At 39.0% G+C, this 18,750-nt stretch overlaps 1 protein-coding gene across 9 annotated transcripts in view; it reads left to right on the top strand.

The window, feature by feature from the left end:
* Positions 1–18,750, top strand: part of CLEC16A (C-type lectin domain containing 16A) — a 177,988-nt gene that overhangs the window by 76,060 nt on the left and 83,178 nt on the right. For all 9 annotated transcript variants that reach the window (XM_050966410.1, XM_050966413.1, XM_050966412.1 and 6 more), the window contains exons 16-18: positions 1,078–1,128; positions 4,099–4,227; positions 12,183–12,303. In XM_050966410.1, the coding sequence (XP_050822367.1) occupies positions 1,078–1,128; positions 4,099–4,227; positions 12,183–12,303 (301 nt within the window). The remainder of the gene's footprint in view (positions 1–1,077; positions 1,129–4,098; positions 4,228–12,182; positions 12,304–18,750) is intronic.

Genomic DNA, 18,750 nt, shown 5'->3' with positions numbered 1-18,750 from the left:
TGATTCTGGCACTGGCTTTTGGGTCGTTGAGGCCAGTTCTTACTGTGGTGCTGACACTTGTGGTGCAGCAACTGCTGGGCCAAGGAAGTATCTCAGTGCCGACAACACCTGAGACTTGTGCAGCAGCTAGAGTTTTGCTTTGCCTCTTGGTGCTAGATTCTCGGTACCAGATTCTTCAGTCATGCAGGAGGTAGGCCTACTGGTACTGGTTCTTCTCCGTTCTTCTTGTCCATTTCACAACCCACCCCTTTTCCACTCTACATTGGAATGTATGTGGTAAGAAGGAACTGAGGGTGTGTTGGGTGGCAGCTCCACCTTTTATACCATTAGCTGGTAACACAAGCATGCAAAAGGTGCATGTGTCATCCTGAGTACTGCTAAGAAAAAAAATCTTCAGCTCTGATGCGCTGCTTGTGCACACACGTAAAGTGGAATGGACATGTGCAACATATCTTGAAGAAAAGCAGTTACAGAACAGGTTAGTAATAATTTTGTCTTAGACATAGATTAGTGAGTAGAGTTTAAGCAAGTTATCAGGTATATGATTGTAGTTTTATTACATGGTTCTGCTACTTATGAATGGAACGGAACCTGAAACTTAAACCTCATTGGAGTACATCAGGGACTCTGTCAGCGTTAGGGAGACACATGCTTATTAAAGACACTTCTTGCTCAGCAGTGATCTTTAGAATGGCTCATAATTTATTCTCAACATCTTGAATATTTTATTTTTTCCCATATTTAAGTGAGATGTTTACAGCATTTCACTTCCTTTGGTGCATTGTAAACAAATCATGAGAGAACTGAAACATTCAGTCTGACACTTCAATTCCTACTAACAATGAATTACTGTCAAATATCCCAAAACAATGAACAGACATGAAATGTTCCTATTTTGGCAAGTTCTTAAAAGAATGTTGAGTGCTGAACAATGATGCAGGATTTCTTTTTACTTTAATTTACTGGTGACTTATGAGAAATGTGTATAATGAAAAACAGATGGCTTCTCAACCATGACCCAGGATCAATAATGTACATGTTTATACATGGAGAAATAATATCTTGGGTTTTTTTAAGGGAGAAGAGATTTTTCTGGATATGTTTGAAGATGAATACAGGAGTATGACAGTAAGTGATTAGAAAATAGAGGTTAAAATAGAAAAGCTGATGTAAAACTTCATAAAATACCAAGGATTTTATTTATAGGACTGAAATAATAAAACAGCATGTGTTTTTGCTCAGAGGAGCATGCCTTCATTTATATAGAGGCTTTTTATCTAAAAATTCCACACAAAAAATTCTATAAAAAGCATAGAGATCACTTAATCCCCTGAGAAGTGTAGTATCTGTTTAACAGCATGCCGAAACACTAATCAAGTAAAAAAAAAAAAAATCCTCTTTTCCTCTGAATTGTGTAGAATGTAATAGCCCTGGTTTCCATGCTAAATCTCAGTTTGTGTAAACACCGCTTCTTTCGTGCTATGGGGAATGGAATCTTCCTGACAGCTAACAGCAGGGCCTGGATTTTACATCATATTTGAAAGATATCACTTCCAGCAGCATAACACCATGTGTAATAATCTCTTCATGATTTATACCTTCTCAACTCAAGTTTAAACAGTTCTAATTAAAACTGGTTTTTCTGAGCAATGATTCTAGTGGCAGTTGACATTGCTATAATCATAATGCTGGCCAGAGAACAGTCTCTGATTTTGCATAAATTTAATATTTAACCTATAGACATGATGTCTAAAAGCAGTGTTTGGGCATCTCTGACCTTGGGTTGTCAGACTGCTAGTGTCACAAATATTTTGTCCTGTTACATAATATCAGGAGGCACAACAATTAACAACTACGTCTCATATTAAAGTGTACAACATACAGTGTGTATATTACAAAAAAATTTTAATATTGAGAGGAACCTCATGAGTCTTCTCAAAGTGGGGAGGTTGGAAATATTCTGAAATGTTTCCTCCAATCTTTGAGTATTATGTAGCTTTCATTGAACGTTGGAGTGGTTCTATTCTGAAAAGTGCCTGAAAAACTAGTGCTGAATGGTTCCATATGTATTGCCCCTCTACTTGGAACTGAGTCCATTGCTATGAGATCAAAGTTGTTCTCTAGCAGTTCTGCAAACGCATTCTGAGATCTACGAACCAGATTCTTCTCCCACCTTATGCCAACATTAGACTGATGTAAATCTATTAACTTGACTAGAGTGGTTTCTGATTTACATTAGAAGATAAGTCAAGATTCATTCTCTCCTTCAAGCACAATCATTGTAACAGAGGCTCTTTAGGTAAAATGAGGTACTCCATGACATCTGTGCATCTCTGTTGCCTTTAACAGTGTTGCACAAAGGTATATGATTTGTTCATAGTGAATAATTCCGTTGAAGCAGGAGGAGTAGAAACCAGCTTGCTCACTGCTGTCTCTGCAGGGTCAAGGAGTAAAAAGTTGTATTTCACCAGCATCAGCAGATCTGAATCAGATGGTGCCATATCTGCATTTTTACTTTTCCAGGGTAGAAACGTACTTTGAAATGTTAGCTTAATTTTTGAACTCATTCACCTTTATCCGTAAGAAACCTGATCAACTTTGTTCCTGAATGTGATTTTATCTTTAGGATAGCTGGTTCACCTTATCTCAAAGCTGTTCATTTCTTGTAGTTATGCATTGACATTAGTATTATCATTAATTTAGAGTTCCATGTTGTTTTTTCTGCTATCTTAATCTTGCAGATTAATATCCACCAAATTTCTTATTCACTAAAACAGTTTTAGCTGAGTCATGCAACATTTTAAATACCCAAGGAATTTCTTCAAAAGGTGTATGATGCTGAGAAGTCTCTTTTCTTTTTCTCCCCCTCCCCCAATTAACAAGCCATGGGGACCTGCATTCAGAACCTTTGCTTGTGGCAAACACTAGTTTGAGATTGCAGTGCCTAGATCCTTATATGTTTCAGCTGTTTTTATTTTGCAGCATCTGGAGGTACATCGTCATAATAAGAATAGGCTTCAGTTGTCTGCCATCCTACTTTCCCCTTTCCTTTGGGATACCATTTGAAAAAATATGTACTCTGTAGGCAAACTTCAAATTTAAAATGTTAGAAATACATATTAACATCTGTTTTATATGCACTGTAATGCTCTTTCCTTTTTTGGGTGCACTGCAGTACATCAATAAATTCATAAGAAGTTTGGGATTTTATTTATTTGGTTCACTTTTAGGGAAAAAAGCCAGGCTTTACCTTGATGAGCAAATATTGACAAAGTATATTTGGTTTAAATTTTATATCTATATCTATTGTGACAAAGTTCCTTCTCTACCTTGGTGGGTCCTGCACTTATTGGCGGATTTGCTCACCTCACTGATCTTCCCATCTGGTGGAACCCATAGTCTGGGTCAACTCCTCCTTTGTCTGATCAGGAGTTGGGAGGTTTCGGGGGAACCCAGGCCCACCCTCTACTCCTGGCTCCAGCCCATGGCCCTGTGGATTTCAACTGTCTATAATGCCTCCTGTAACAGCTGCATGACAGTACAACTCCCTGGGCTACTTCCCCATGGCCTCCTCCAAACACCTTCTTTATCCTCACCAGAGGACCTTCCTCCTGGTGTCTGATAACGCTTGTACTCCTCAGTCGTCCAGCAGCACACCCTCTCACTCTCAGCTCCTTGCGCCCCTTGCTCCTAGCCCCTCACACGCGCACGTCACTGACTTACTGGGAGGCTTTTAACTAGGTCCAGCCAGCCCTTGATTAGTTTCAGGTGTCCCAGTCAATGTAGCTATCTCCACTGCTTTCTAGAAGGATCTTAATTGGTCCCAGGTGTCTTGATAAACCTGGAGCAACTGCCATTTGGTTACCATGGTACCAAGGATTTGTTTAGCCGGGTGCTACCATACCTGTTCCTCACTACTTTACTGTAGCCATCTGGCCTTGCCCCATCACACTATGCGCACGTACCATATCAAGAATCCTGAAAATATCATGTATGCTGCTTCTGGAGTTTGTTAGAAGTGGTAAGTTGCATTTGAAAGTGAATTTGTAAACTCTTTTATTGCTATAATGTATGCTGAGTGTGGAATTATTTTCATAGAGTAAGCCCATGAATGTGGAGTACTTGATGATGGATGCCTCCATTCTGCTCCCACCAACGGGGACACCACTAACTGGTATTGATTTTGTGAAGAGACTGCCATGTGGAGATGTGGAAAGAACACGAAGAGTGAGTGAGCCTACTTTTCTTAAATCCTTTGGTGAAACGACACTTAAGACTCTCCCTGAATAGGCAACTGTCTGCACCTTCCATGGGAAAAATGTTATGTCAACACAGAACATGATTAAACAGCTAAACTTATGACTTTTATCCATGTAGTAATGAACTCTTAAAGTATTTTTGGCCAATATACTGGAAATTCCATCATAGAATCAAAACTAAAGATGGGAAAAGACCCAGTTAGGTCACCTAGTTCATAGCCCATCCATTACAGAAATGTTTTCTCTACAGTATTTCTTGTATATGGTAACTTTAATTTGTATTTGGGCAATGGAGTTTTCTCTATTTTATTTGGAAAAGGTTCAGAAAAGGGCAACAAAATTATTAGGGGTCTGAAACGGCTTCCATATGAGGAGCGATTAATAAGAGTGGGACTTTTCAGATTGGAAAAGAGGTGACTAAGGGGGGATATGATAGTCTATAAAATCATGACTTGTGTGGAGAAAGTAAATAGGAAATTTACTCCTTCTCGTAACACGAGAACTAGTGGTCACCAAATGAAATTAAAAGGCAGCAGGTTTAAAACAAACAAAAGGAAGTATTTTTTCACACAACATGCAGTCAGTCTTGCCAGAGAATTGTTGTGAAGACCAAGACTATAACAGGGTTCAAAAAAGAACTAGATAAGATCATGGAGGATAAGTCCATCAATGGCTATTAGCCAGGATGGGGAGGGATAGTGTCCCTAGCCTCTGTTTGCCAGAAGCTTGGAATGAGAGACTGTGTAAGTTTTCGTTTCCTGATCTCATGCTGTTAACCATACTTGTAGTTTTTAATCATGTACCAAAGTCAAAAGGTTGCTTGACTATCTAATTCACCCTTCAGTAGCAGCATGAAGCACCACTCAGAAGCCCCAACCTGGCTCCATTTTTCTAGATGTATAGATGTAACAAAATACTTTTTCTGCCCCAAAGACATAATCTTAGTTTGGCAAGAAGTAACCATTGGATAAAACAGAACAGGGTCCAGTGGAAGTAGGGGAGAGAGTAATCCAAACATATTTTTTCATAACAGTGCACACCATTTGTAGGTATAAGGTTTTTCCTATTAATGAAGAAGGCTAGTTATATTGGTAGCAGTAATTTTAGGTTGCATTTGTTAACATTATCACCTGGCAGTGTTCTGCAGGCACTGTAGTACAAGTAAGTCTTAAGCAGGGATTTGAATGAGGATAGTGTATTGGGTTCCCAGATTTTAATGGGAATGGTCGTTTCCCCCACAAGGATTGACATAGAGGGTGCTTATTGGAGAAGCAGACAATAAAGACTGGCATTTTTGACAACAGTGATGGAAAAAACCAACTACCATGTAGTAATATTAGAGCAGTGATGAGAGGTTAAATTGTGAAGCACTTTGAAGGTAAGGAGAAGCATCATGTATTGGTTGCAGAGGAAAAAGTCAGTTAATTAACTCAACAGGAAATCCTGGCCAGGAAGGTGGTCTTAGCAACATTTTAAATGGGATTGAGGGGATAAATTTGAGGTAGTCAGGATGTGAGATAAGAGCCTGAGTTAATTTTGGTGTTAAGGACAAGGAAAGACCAGATTTTGAGTGTGTTTTTATATAGGAAGAAATAAGATGTCGATACTGCCTTGTTTTCTGAACCTAGAGGGAAGGCTGAATCAATCAGAAAAGATCTTGGAATCATCATGGAAATATCTCTGAAAACTTCCACTCAATTTACAACAGCAGTCAAAAAGGCTAGCAGTGTGTTAGGAACTATTAGGAAAGGGATAGAAAAATATCATGTCACTATATAAATTGGTGGTGCCTCGCACCCTTTGAATACTCTATCTAATTGTGGTTGCCCCATCTCAAAAAGGATATAATGGAACTGGAAAAGTTTCAGAGAAGGATAACAAAGATGATCAAGAGTACTGAATGGCTTCCATATGAGGAGAGACCAAAAATATCAGGATTGTTCAGAAAAGACAACTAAAGGGGGATAGGATGATAGAGGTCTATAAAATCCTGAATGGTGTGGAAAAAACTAATACAGAAGTATTGCGCTGTTTACTCTTTTGCACAATACTAGAACCAGGGGCACTGAGGAAATTAATAGGCAGCAGATTTAATACAGCCAAGAGGTATCTTTTCACACAACTAACCTGTGGAACTCATTGCCATAGGATGTGATGGCCAAAAGTATAACTGGGATTAAAAAAGAGCTTGATAAGTTCATAGAGGATAGCTCCATCAATGGCTATTAGCCAAGACGGACAGGGACGCAACCCCATGTTCTGGGTGTTCCTAAACGTCTCTCTGCCAGAAGCTGAGACTGGATGACGGGGAATGGACCATTCCATAATTGCCCTGTTCTGTACACTTCCCTTGAAACGTTGATTATAGGCCACTGTCACAGACAGGATACTAGGCAAGATGGACTATGATCTGAACCAGTATGGAAGTTCTTAGTTCTTAAATGGTTCTTTCCCTTTAAGAATCATAATTGGAAATTTCATTCCCTTTGGTATTTAGACTTCAGTACTATGCCTGCTGGCCTTGCCACTATAAAATGTGTTCATCCTGGCCACCATGGATGTAGAAGCTCTCTACACTAATATTTCAAACGAGGATGGGCTACAAGCTGTCAGGAACAGTATCCCTGATGAGGCCAAGGCACACCTGATGGCTGAGTTTTGTGACTGTCCTCACCCACAACCATTTCAGATTTGGGGACAACTTATACCTTCAAGTCAGCAACACTGTTGTGGGTATCCGCATGGCCCCACGGTATGCCAACATTTTTATGGCTGACTCAGAATAACGCTTCCTCAGCTCTCGTCCCCTAGTGCCCCTCCTCTGCTTGTGCTACATTTATGACATCTTCATCATATGGACACACGGGAAGGAGACCCTTGAAGAATTCCACCTGGATTTCAACAATTTTCACCTCACCATCAACCTCAGCCTGGACCAGTTCACACAAGAGATCCACTTCCTGGACACTACTGTGCAAAATAAATGATGGTCACACAAACACTACCCTATACTGGAAATCTGCTGACTGCTATACTTACCTACATGCCACCAGCTTCCATCCAGGACACATCACACGATCCATTGTCTACAGCCAAGCCCTAAATACAACCACATTTGCTCCAATCCTTCAGACAGAGACACACACCTACAAGATCTTTATCAAGCATTCTTAAAATTACAATACCCACCTGGGGAAATGAAAAAACAGATTGACAGAACGAGGCCGGTACCCAGAAGTCACCCACTACAAGACAGACCCAACAAGGAAAATAACAAATACCACTGTATCACATACAGTCCTCAGCTAAAACCTCTCCAGTACATCTTCAACGATCTACAACCTATCCTGGAAAATGATCCCTCACTCTCACAGACCTTAGGAGGCAGGCCAGTCCTCGCTTACATACAGCCCCCCAACTTCAAGCAAATACTCACCAGCAATTCCACACCACACCACAGAAACACTAACCCAGGAACCAATTCCTATAACAAACTCCATTGCCTACTCTGTCCCCATATCTACTCTAGGGACCTCATCAGAGGACCCAACCACATCAGCCACACCATCAGGGGCTCATTCACCTGCGCATCTACTAATGTGATATATGCCAGCAATGCCCCTCTGCCATGTACACTGGCCAGACCGGACAGTCTCTACGTAAAAGAATAAATGGACACAAATTAGAGATCAGGAATGGTAATATACAAAAGCTAGTAGGCAAACACTTCAATGTCCCTGGACATTCAATAACAGATTTAAAAGTAGCCATCCTTCAACAAAAAAACTTCAAAAACAGACTTCAAAGAGAAACTACAGAACTAAAATTCATTTGCAAACTTAATACCATTAATTTTAGCTTGAATAGAAACTGGGAGTGACTGGCTCACTACAAACGCAATTTTCCCTCTTAATTAATGAGGGAGGTGTCAATATTATTGGAAGTGGAGCACCCACCCTGACTGAATAGGCCTTGTCAATACTGGTTCTCCACTTGTAAGGTAACTCCCTTCTATTCATGTGCCACTATATCTACGCCTGTATCTGTAATTTTCACTCCATGCATCTGAAGAAGTGGTTTTACTCACGAAAGCTTATGCCCAAATAAATCTGTTAGTCTTTAAGGTGCCACCAGACTCCTCATTGTTATTATGGAGATGAGCACTTTTCTGTTTCATAAGTACTTGTGCTTTAGATGTCTTTGCATGTATGTGTAATTGCTGGTGCCTGCTTATATCTGTGAAGAAAAAGTGAAACAGCAGATATTTCCGAGAATATTATGAATATACTGTTTCTATCATTGCTTATTCATTTAGCTCATAATATGTTACCACAGTAATATAGTTCAGCCAGCTGCACCCTTGTGGGATTATGAGGATAAATGAGAAATTGCTTTCCATGTTCAAAATGGCTGCTGACTTACTGACCATGGTAAGAGGTATTGGGTCTCCTGAAGTACTCAAATGGGAATTGTGAGCCAGGAGGCAGGCGGGCGGGCAGGCAGGCAGGCATCCTTTTAGGCTCCAAGGACATCTAGGGTCCCGTATGCCCCATGCCCTGCTGCAGTTGAGTAGTCCCCAGATAGGAATGAGTAGAATGCTACTTCCTGTAAACAGCCACACACTAGACTCTCTTCACACATGACACTATTAAGAGATTAATGAAAGGACTAATGAACATTTACTTCCAAGTCAGAGCCAACTCTAATGGGGGATCTCAGATTAGCATTATGTCAAAGGAGGGATTATGTGACATGGTGCAACATTTCTCTTTTAACCATTAAATCCAAACAGCCTTAATTATAGCAATCACATGTATTGCAAGAGTAAATGCGTTAAAGGCCCACATGGCTAACCAACCATTTACTGTCCTTCACAAAGAGAAAATAGTCCTCCATCCTCATCCTAAACTACTTTCCAAAGTGGCAACAGAACTTCATCTCAATAAATCCATTAACTTACCAGAATTTGTTCCCAGACTTCATTCACATCCAAGTGAGGCAAAACTGCTTACTCTTGATGCAAAGAGGGCATTCATTTTCTATTCAAATAGGACCAAGGAATTTAGAAAATCACCAAAACACTTTTTTTCATTTTGGGATAGTACTAATAAGGAACAAGCAATTATATTGCCATGTTTATCAGAATGGGTTAGGGCTGGTATAGAAAGCTACAAATAAACATTTGTTCTGCTCTAAGTGGGGTTTAGGTCACACTCCACACAGTATGTCTCTGTCCCAACTGACGAAATATGCAGTGCTGCATCCTGGTGTTATATTCACATTCCATAAAACCCTGTTAACTAGGTCACTGGATCTAGCATCCTGGCCAGATGCTTAGTTTGCTGTGTACTACAGCAATCAGTTCAGACTTGTCCCTCCTTCCAGAGACTGTGGTACTGGTTATGAAACTACCCTATGAAGTGGGAGTTTGCAGAGGCATGAAGAAAAAAAGAGGACTCATCTGTAATCAGTTCTTCAAATTGGACTGTGTCCCTGCTCAATTTCCCTCTTCTTCAGAGCCCTAATTACAACTTTGGACCTGGAAAGGCTGTGGGAGCTAACTGAGATAGCTGGAATGCCATATCTTTTTCATAGCATCACCTTCACTATAGTGGTTGCTCTGAATACCAAATGTGTGGATGAAGGAGCTGTTGTCCCTGGCAGAAGGAAAAATCTAGAGCAGAAATGTCCAAGAAGGACCTAGATAAATATTTTATCCAAACCAACAAAATCCTTAGCATCTCAAAGTCAAAATGGGAATTTGTTCATAAGCTTGCAATTCCTGTACGAGACTGTTCCTTTAGCTTGAAGCTACATAAGTACACTATTTCTTACTTTGAAGAGAGTAAAAACTGTGGGACAGAAGTTGCTGCTTTACTAACATCTTGCTGTACATGTTCCTAGACAGTGTAATGGGAATATGTAGCTTAGAGCAGCTGTTTATAGCACCTCCCTTTTTGTGACTAGCCATCGCCTGCCTTCCAAGTATGCGTAATCTCTCATTTGCTGAGTTGTGTGTAGGTCACCGGTAACTACCTGTGAGCTTCTTCATAGTCACCAATCCACAGACTCACATTACTTTATTTTGGGCCAATTTGTTCACCTCTGCTGCATGGCATTTGGTCAGTGGGTGACATGGAGATCTGAATCACTTGCCCCTAATGTATTTTAAAATATCACCAGTCTACTCTAAGGCTTCTGAATTTTCTCTAAAGCAATGCTTCCAGTGGTGAAAGAAAGTCAAGCATGACATACTTTGTAACTCTTTGCCCCGTGTTCAGTATTGGTTTCTTCCCCTCATTTGATTAGTGTCAGAAAAAGGGCTCTTTTCTTTACACTTAGCAAACCTAAAAAAAAACCAAAACCCTTGCCATTCACTTGATGTGTTACGAATGCATTCTTCAGACTTTCCATTAGGCTAATTCTGATAAAAGCGTGCTGTGTGCTGTCCATAAATAAGAGTTAAAATAGATTCCCCTCCTGAGCATGTATTTATAGCATCCTTGAGCATGGATTCCATAAACTAAGCCATAATGGGGAATGAGGGGTGGAGGATGGTGGTGGTTGTCCAGAACTTTAAGCTGTGCTAACTTTTTACAGATGGCTTTAATTTTCACTCCAGCTCTGGTCTGTCATTGATTTTAACATTAAATGGTAGCTGCAGAAAAGAGAATGAAATATAAGCTCTTAATTGGTTTTTCATGTGTATGTTCCTGGAAATACATCCCTCCTGTGTGCAGCTGTTTAACAAAAACTTACTCCCACTACCAAATTGAGCACGTGTTTTATATTTTAGGTTTTCAGTTTTCGGAGTGGGTAAAAACAGTGCTGGCCTTTCTAATAAAACTTTAACTGGTGTGTTTATAAAATCATTGAACAAACGTTCAAATATATAACAATTTTTATTAAACATTAAGACTTTTTAAACTCCATGTAAAAAATGTGATGTATTCTTTCTGAAACATAATACAATAAAATAACAAAATAAGGTAAGTCCATTGTAACTGCTATATAATAAATACATTGTTGCATGCAGTGGTTTTGTAGCTGTGTTGGTCCTACCTTGTCTTTGTAATAAACACATTAAGTACACAACCAATCTGAATGTGATTCACACTAAGTTATTGTTTCTTGCACATGTGTAAATTCTCTCTCTCTCTTCCCTCTCCCCCCCTTTTCTGACTCTGGGTTTAGTGATATTCAGGCTAGTTAGCTGTATAAGCCTTGCTTAGACCTTCTCATTCCAATCACTACAGAGCATTCATTTTACGTTGAAGAATGACACTCCACCCCCATCAAATCAGCTGTAGTGCACTTGAAACCTTCTTTCCCTTCAGTTCCCTCTGAATATGTCAAGCTACCATCTAACATGACACTTGAGTGTGTTGCCTGTTCACTTCCCCTCCTTTCATCCATGTCTCCCCAGCGGTTGTGAGGGTATCATCACTACAATATTCCTGGTCAAAAAGTACTCTAGAGGATTTGGGCCTCCCAAGCGAGAGCCCATAGTACTACTAACTATACTACTAGTCTTGTCTTTAATTAACAAATAAACGAATAAAGACTCTTCCCCCTTAAACAGAAAGGATAGTTCAAATTGGTCCACATATTTTAAACTGTCACCTGCCTTATGATCGTAGAGGTACACCTTCAGTATGTATGCGTTCTCTGCTGATTTCACGGGATAGAAAAGCCACAGTGTGTGGTTCTGCCCTGTTTTAGTTTTGTTGACAAACTAGTACACTAATGTGCTTTCTCAATTTAAACAGTCGACATACTGCACTACAATATAGTCAGTGGTTTTAAACGTAAATGTATTTTTATACAACTCTTTGAGCACTTATTTTATTGTGCTGAGAGAGAAGTATCTTTATCTTTAGTCTAATACAGAATAATTTAACAACATGTTTTTAATTTCTTTAGGCAATCAGAGTTTTCTTCATGCTCCGTTCACTGTCATTGCATTTGCGAGACGAGCCAGAAACTCAGTTGCCATTGACAAGGGAGGAGGATCTAATAAAAACAGATGATGTTCTTGACTTGAGTAAGTACCTTCCTCCCCACCCCCAATTAATAGAAAGTTGCCCATCTCCTTTAAGGAACTGACAAAAAAACCAATAGGTATTCTCTTTGTGTAGCTGCATAATGGAGACTGATGTCTTGGTACTAATTTTAGCTTCTGTTAGAAGTCTGCTAGATTAGGAACATGTCCCACCAGTGATAGATAAAAAAGGGAATTAAAATATTAAATTAACAGTTGTACTTCATTTATTTTTCCTTCCTTAAGTCCTTCACTAGAATTTCAGCTACTTGAATACCTGAATAGGCTTTCCTAATAGAAATACTGTTTATCTTAACTAGCTGGTCCTTAGAGGATGCATTTTGTTCTTATTCTCTTGTGCTTTGGTTTTTTAATTTTGCCCTTCCAAAATGCACTCAAACAATTTAGAGGGCTAGAGAGTAAATACAACTACATCTGCATTATCTTTCTTGTATCACTCTATCTGTGTCCCTCTTTCTTCCTCACATCTCTGTTCTAACATTTAAAGATGGTAGTACACTGACTTTTTCTCCAATTGAACAGCATACCGACCTATCCCAAGGGGGTTTAAAATCTACAACTGCAGGTCAGTGCAGCATGCCCATGGTACAGTCTCTCAGCCTTAACCGATGCCTGTATAGGAAGTTGAGAGTCAAGGTAGTCTCCATCGGCAGTATTGTTAGAATGAGACTTTTGGACTCTATTGAAGAAGCAGAAAACTGGGAGAGAAATAGAATCCAGTTGTGTGCTCTTCAAAATTAGTTTGTTCTTGTAATTTCTAGTAATTGTTCTAGTAATTTGTGAACTAAACCTTAGGTACCATTATGTAACTTGTTCAAAATGATAAATGGGAAAGCTCACTGTGCAATGAGGTTCAATCAAATGTTTTTACTTATGTCATAAACAGATAAGAAAAGTTAATAGCACAGAAGTACTTTATATCTCTTTGACTGTAAAGGGTTAACAAGTTCAGTAAGCCTGGCTGTCACCTGACCCGAGGACCAGTCAGGAGACCGGATACTTTCAAATCTTGAGGGAGGGAAGTTTCTGTGTGTGCTGTTAGAATTTGGTTGTTGTTCACTCTGGGGGCTCAGAGGGAGCAGATGTGCAACCAGGTTTCTCTCCAATCTCTCCAATATAGACTCTCATAAGTTCAGACTAGTAAGTACTAGGTAGATAAAGCGAGTTAGGCTTATGTTTGTTTTCTTTATTTGCAAATGTGTATTTGGTTGGAAGAAGTTCAAATTGGTATTTTGCTGAAAAGATTTTAATTTGTACTTGTATACTTAGGCTGGGAAGGTGTTCCCAGTGTCTATAGCTAAAAAACCCTGTACCTATTCCATCTTAAATTTACAAGATCATTTTTACTGTTTTTCTCTCTTTAATTAAAAGCTTTTCTTGTTTAAGAACCTAATTGTTTTTTTATTCTGGTGAGATCCCAGGGGACTGGGTCTGGATTCACCAGGGAATTGGTGGGGAGAAAGGAGGGAAGAGGGGGAGAGAGGCTGATTTCTCTCTGTACCAGGATTACTTTCTCTCAGGAAGAATCTGGGAGGGGAAGAGAGAAGGAGGGGGGAAGGTGCATTTTCCTCTCTGTTTCAGGATTCAAGGGGTTTGAATCACAGTGATCTTCCAGGGTAACCCAGGGAGGGGAAGCCTGGGAGAGGCAAAGGTGAGGGAAAGGGTTTACTTTCCTTGTGTTAAGATCCAGAGGGTCTGGGTCTTGGGGGTCCCCGGGCCAGGTTTTGGGGGGACCAGAGTGTACCAGGCACTGTAATTCCTGGTTGGTGGCAGCGCTACAGGTTCTAAGCTGGTAATTAAGCTTAGAGGAATTCATGCTGGTACCCCATCTTTTTGGACGCTAAGGTTCAGAGTGGGGATTATACCATGACAACTTATATCTGTGCATCTTGGCATATAAGGTTTCTGTATAAATCAAACAACCTGCCACCAGAATGATTCTGGCATTAAGTCAGAGAAGCATGAACTGCAATAAAGTTACTCCATAACTAAGATGCAGTATAAGAAAGGGAAATTTACCATGGTGTTCATCTCATTTTTATAGTGTGGGGTGTCTTTTCATTAAATAAAATAGCAGAAAGTGTTGGGAAATGTAATTTTGGTTTTTCCATCCTAGCATACAAAAAGTATAATAAAAATGCTGTGCATTCCATTTACTGTAATAAAGATTAAAAGAATTTAACTATCAATTTTAATTGATTACAGATAGCCAGTTGAGCACTTAACTGACAGTGTGCAGGCAGCTACCTTATTAAGAATTTACAGGCAGTGCATATGAATCTAATATTTAATACAGTGTAGCATGTCATAACTGAAGTAGATTCAATTCTCAGCAAATAAATGAAGTCTATAGCATGCCAGTTAGACAGCGGTAAACTAAGACAAGAGAGAAAACTGAAATCACATTTGACACTTTGGGCTCATGACACTGTAATGGTACATTTGATTGACTGATTTATTGGTCCTATTTACCACAGCATCTGTTTTTCCTGAGTTAAACACTTTCAGGTTGTTACATTTATTCTCAATGTGACTATCTCATATGTGTTGTAAGGGTATTTTAAAAAGAGAACTTCTTTAGCATAATTGATTTTATTGTGAAGCACAGAAACAAAGACGTGTTAATCACCTGAGTGAAAGAAACTCTTTGAACCCACAACATGCCCAGACTTTTCATTTAATCCCAGAGTTTGACAACAGCACTGCTATGCAATAGCCGTGAGTTGAAAGAGCATTCAGAATAAAAATATACAAATGACATCGAACATTCCACTTTAATTTTTGGTGATATCAACAGTTTATGTAAACCGGACACACTCTACTGGGTTTGTTATACAGGAATTTGTAAAACAGTGATATGCTTGGTGTGTTCATTTGGTTATCAATCTCATTTGAACTAAAATTGAGCAAAGAGCTCCTGGAGAAGTTTCAAGCAACGTTGATGATAAAACAATATGACAGACCCAATTTATTGAAAAGGGGATAGATGCTGTCCCAGTAGTTAACTAAACTGGATTACTTACTAAACACAGCAGAAATGTACTAGTTTGCATGTTTAGTTTCACTGGTAGCAACATGATATAGTATTTTAATAAAAGCTTAAAGATGACAAAAATGCTAATTGTGGGAGAGATCATATAGGGGATGAGGCATAGTAAGAAGTGGGTCTTTTTTAACTTGAGGTGTATATGGTAGTTTTGACTAGGTAAACTAAATTAGTTTACTTTGAAAGGACTAATTTGTACTTTTAATGCAGTCTTCATGGGTATTCTGACATAACAGAATATTCTGACATAACAGAAACCACTTCACGAAAGTGGTAAGTTTTATACTTATAACAGGTGGCACAACCTACCATACTTCCTGATGGAATTTGGAGGTAATTCTGCCAACTGTATGAGTGAATGGAAACTTGCACCGCATTTGCTTATCCAGCTGGCATAAGTGGTTTCAGAGGCCATTTCTATCCATCTCTATTTTTTGAAAAGCCAGATGTACACATTTAAAGCCAAATAAGAATGCATACATTTTGCCTTTCTTCTTCGCTGCAGCTATTAACATATGACACTAAAAATATCACTGTACAGATTTTGTATAGGTTTTGAGAACAGAGTTAATTATATTTTAACAAAGTATTGCAAAAATCTTGGAATCCATGTAGAAACTATCCAAGAGGATGGATTTTCATTTTTGCAACATGCCCAAAATTTTTTTCTTTTTAAAAAATGTACTTTTTGTTTCAAAACATAGGGAGCACACAATTAACAGTTGTTAGTTTGACAGGAAAACAGATTCCTCGCTGAATACAGCTGGTTATTCGCCAAGGAATTGACAACATAGAACTAACATAACTTCCTGTATGTTCCTGAATTACACTTTTGTTCTTCTCTTGGGTCTGTGAAGTGGAATAATGAACGTTTCCCATTGCAGAAATCAAGTATATATTTTATAACTAACTCAAATTGCAGTTATGGTGTAGCTGTCAATTTTGTTTGTGTGTTAAAGTAAATCAAATTGCAACATTCTTTTTCACTTTTAAAATGGGATGATGTAGTTGTTTCCTGCATATTGATTATTTGATTAGTACCTGTCTCCTGCAATTTTTTTGCTTTCAGTAGTGCTCATTGATGTGGTTTAATGTACGTTCCTATAATCTTTTCCTGTTTTTATAAAATAATCATAATCAAGTTACGGTACAGTACGTTAGAATTGTTCTGCTAAAGTAAATAAGTTGTTTAATATACTTTTCTCATGTTTTTTATATTCCCAAAACACCACATCCCCAATATTTTTGCTCTTAAACAATTTTAAGAGTTGTAAATTTTCATTAAAATACCTGATGGAAAAATAAATATTTCTTGGCAATATTAACTATATTTCTATTCTGTTACATTTTATTTACTGATTTATTAAAAAGGCACCTTTTAGAGAATACACTCTGTTCAGAAATATAACTAAATGTAATTTAATTTGTCAAAGGCACATTTTTTTAAAAACAACTCAAACAAGTCACTTATTTATTTGGGAGAGCAGTTATACTGTATTGGGACAGGTAACACAGGATACAAGACTACTTATGAGATTTTTTTGATGTTTTTTACAGTGCATGGAAGATTAATCTTCACCTATTGTCTAGGTTTATCTTCTTTGTATCTATGTATCTTCTGCATAAATTTAATAGACTTTGAGAGAGCTTTTGATAGCATTCGCAAGACCAGCCTATGGTGCATTCTGCAGGCGTATGAAATTGCTTTCCATATAACCAACGCCATGAAAAGCTCCTATTTCAACTTTACATGCAGCGTTGGTCACAGTGAGCTCAGTTTTGAAGTAAAAACAGGAGTACGTCAGGGTTGTGTCATGTCTGCAATCCTCTTCAACATTGCCATTGACTGGGTAATGCGATGTACAACAGAAGACATGCCAAGAGGCATTAAATGGGCACTCTTCTCATTCCTTGAAGACCTGGACTTTGCTGATCATGTCGCTGTCCTATCACATACCCAACACCATATACAAGAAAAAAACAACTTGACTCAATGCATTCAGCCAGCAAATTGAACTGAAAATAAGACAGATATCATGAGCTTTAATATTGCTTCACCATTACCAGTACAGATAGAGGATTATGTTCTCACCAATGTAGAAACGTTCACATACTTGGGCAGCACTATCAGTCAGGATTGTGGAACAAGCCAGGACATCTGGAACAAAATCAGTATAGCCAGGAACACCTTCAGGAGCTTAAATACAATCTGGAAATCATCAAAATACAACACCAAAACCAAACTCAAGACTTATCAGAGCTGCGTACTTCAACACTACTTTGTAGTGCAGAATGCTGGGGAATAAGAGTATGACATGTCCAAACTGTCTTTATTCCATACAACCTGCCTCAGAAAAATCCTCTATATCTGGTCTAGCACAATCTCAAACCAAGATCTATTGACACAGTGCAGCCAAGAGGATCTGAGCACTATCATTGCCAGGAGGTATTGGAGATGGATTGGTCATGCGCTTTGGATGGAAACTGATTCCATCATCAGAGTAGCAATAAGAGGAACACCTGAAGGCAAGCAAAAACGAGGTCGCCCAAAAACAACATGGTGAAGAACTATGGAAGCCAAGCTGAAAAACCTGGGGCACAGCTGGGGAACCATTGAAAGATTTGCCAGAAACAGACAGGAGTGGAGGAGCTTTTGTCACTGCCTTAAACGCCAGAGGCATAATAGGAACATCATGATGATGATCATCTTTGTAAAGATGATACATGTAAAAAGAGTGGGTGCTGGGTAGTGTACAGTATTGCCAAGACTTGGCGCTCGAAAGTCAGGAGTCAGACCCAAAACAGTCAGGAGATTGGCTTAATCATGAAATTGAAAAATGACTTATTTTAATCATTGATGTGAAACCCTCATTCCAGTTAAACCATGTGTGTGTATTCTCATTCATTCTGTTAGTTTCCATATCTATAGCCCAGAAAGCTCTCTGCTTGTCTCTCCCTAATCTGAAGTGACAAAGCTGCCATTCTATCCCTCCCTTATTATTATCAGACATCCTTTTCCATCTGCCAGACCCTTCTCTCACAGCATCCTGCCTGTCATATTTCCCCTCCTTGCACCATGATAGCCTCCTGTGGACACAATATTCCCTTCACTCCTCCCTCCAAACGTTCTTCTTGCTCTCACTTTTTTTTGCCTGAGTTACATATTGTGAATGAGGGCAGACTGGCTTCCATGCCATTGGGAGCAAAGTGCTAATATCATTGTTAGGGGCAACCTAACATCTGCCTGCAAAGTCTATAATGAAACAGTAGCTTTCTTGGCAAAAGCAGCTTCCGTTTCAGTGAGAAAATGGGAGATGACCATTGTTGGTAAGGGAATTAAAAATAAACCAACCCAATACCAGTTTCTTTATGGGATGATGAGC

This window comes from Gopherus flavomarginatus, chromosome 9, assembly GCF_025201925.1.
Source record: "Gopherus flavomarginatus isolate rGopFla2 chromosome 9, rGopFla2.mat.asm, whole genome shotgun sequence".
Taxonomy (NCBI): Eukaryota; Metazoa; Chordata; order Testudines; family Testudinidae; genus Gopherus; species Gopherus flavomarginatus.
The sequence above is the reverse complement of the archived record's forward strand: the minus strand, read 5'-3'. Positions and strand labels throughout refer to the sequence as shown.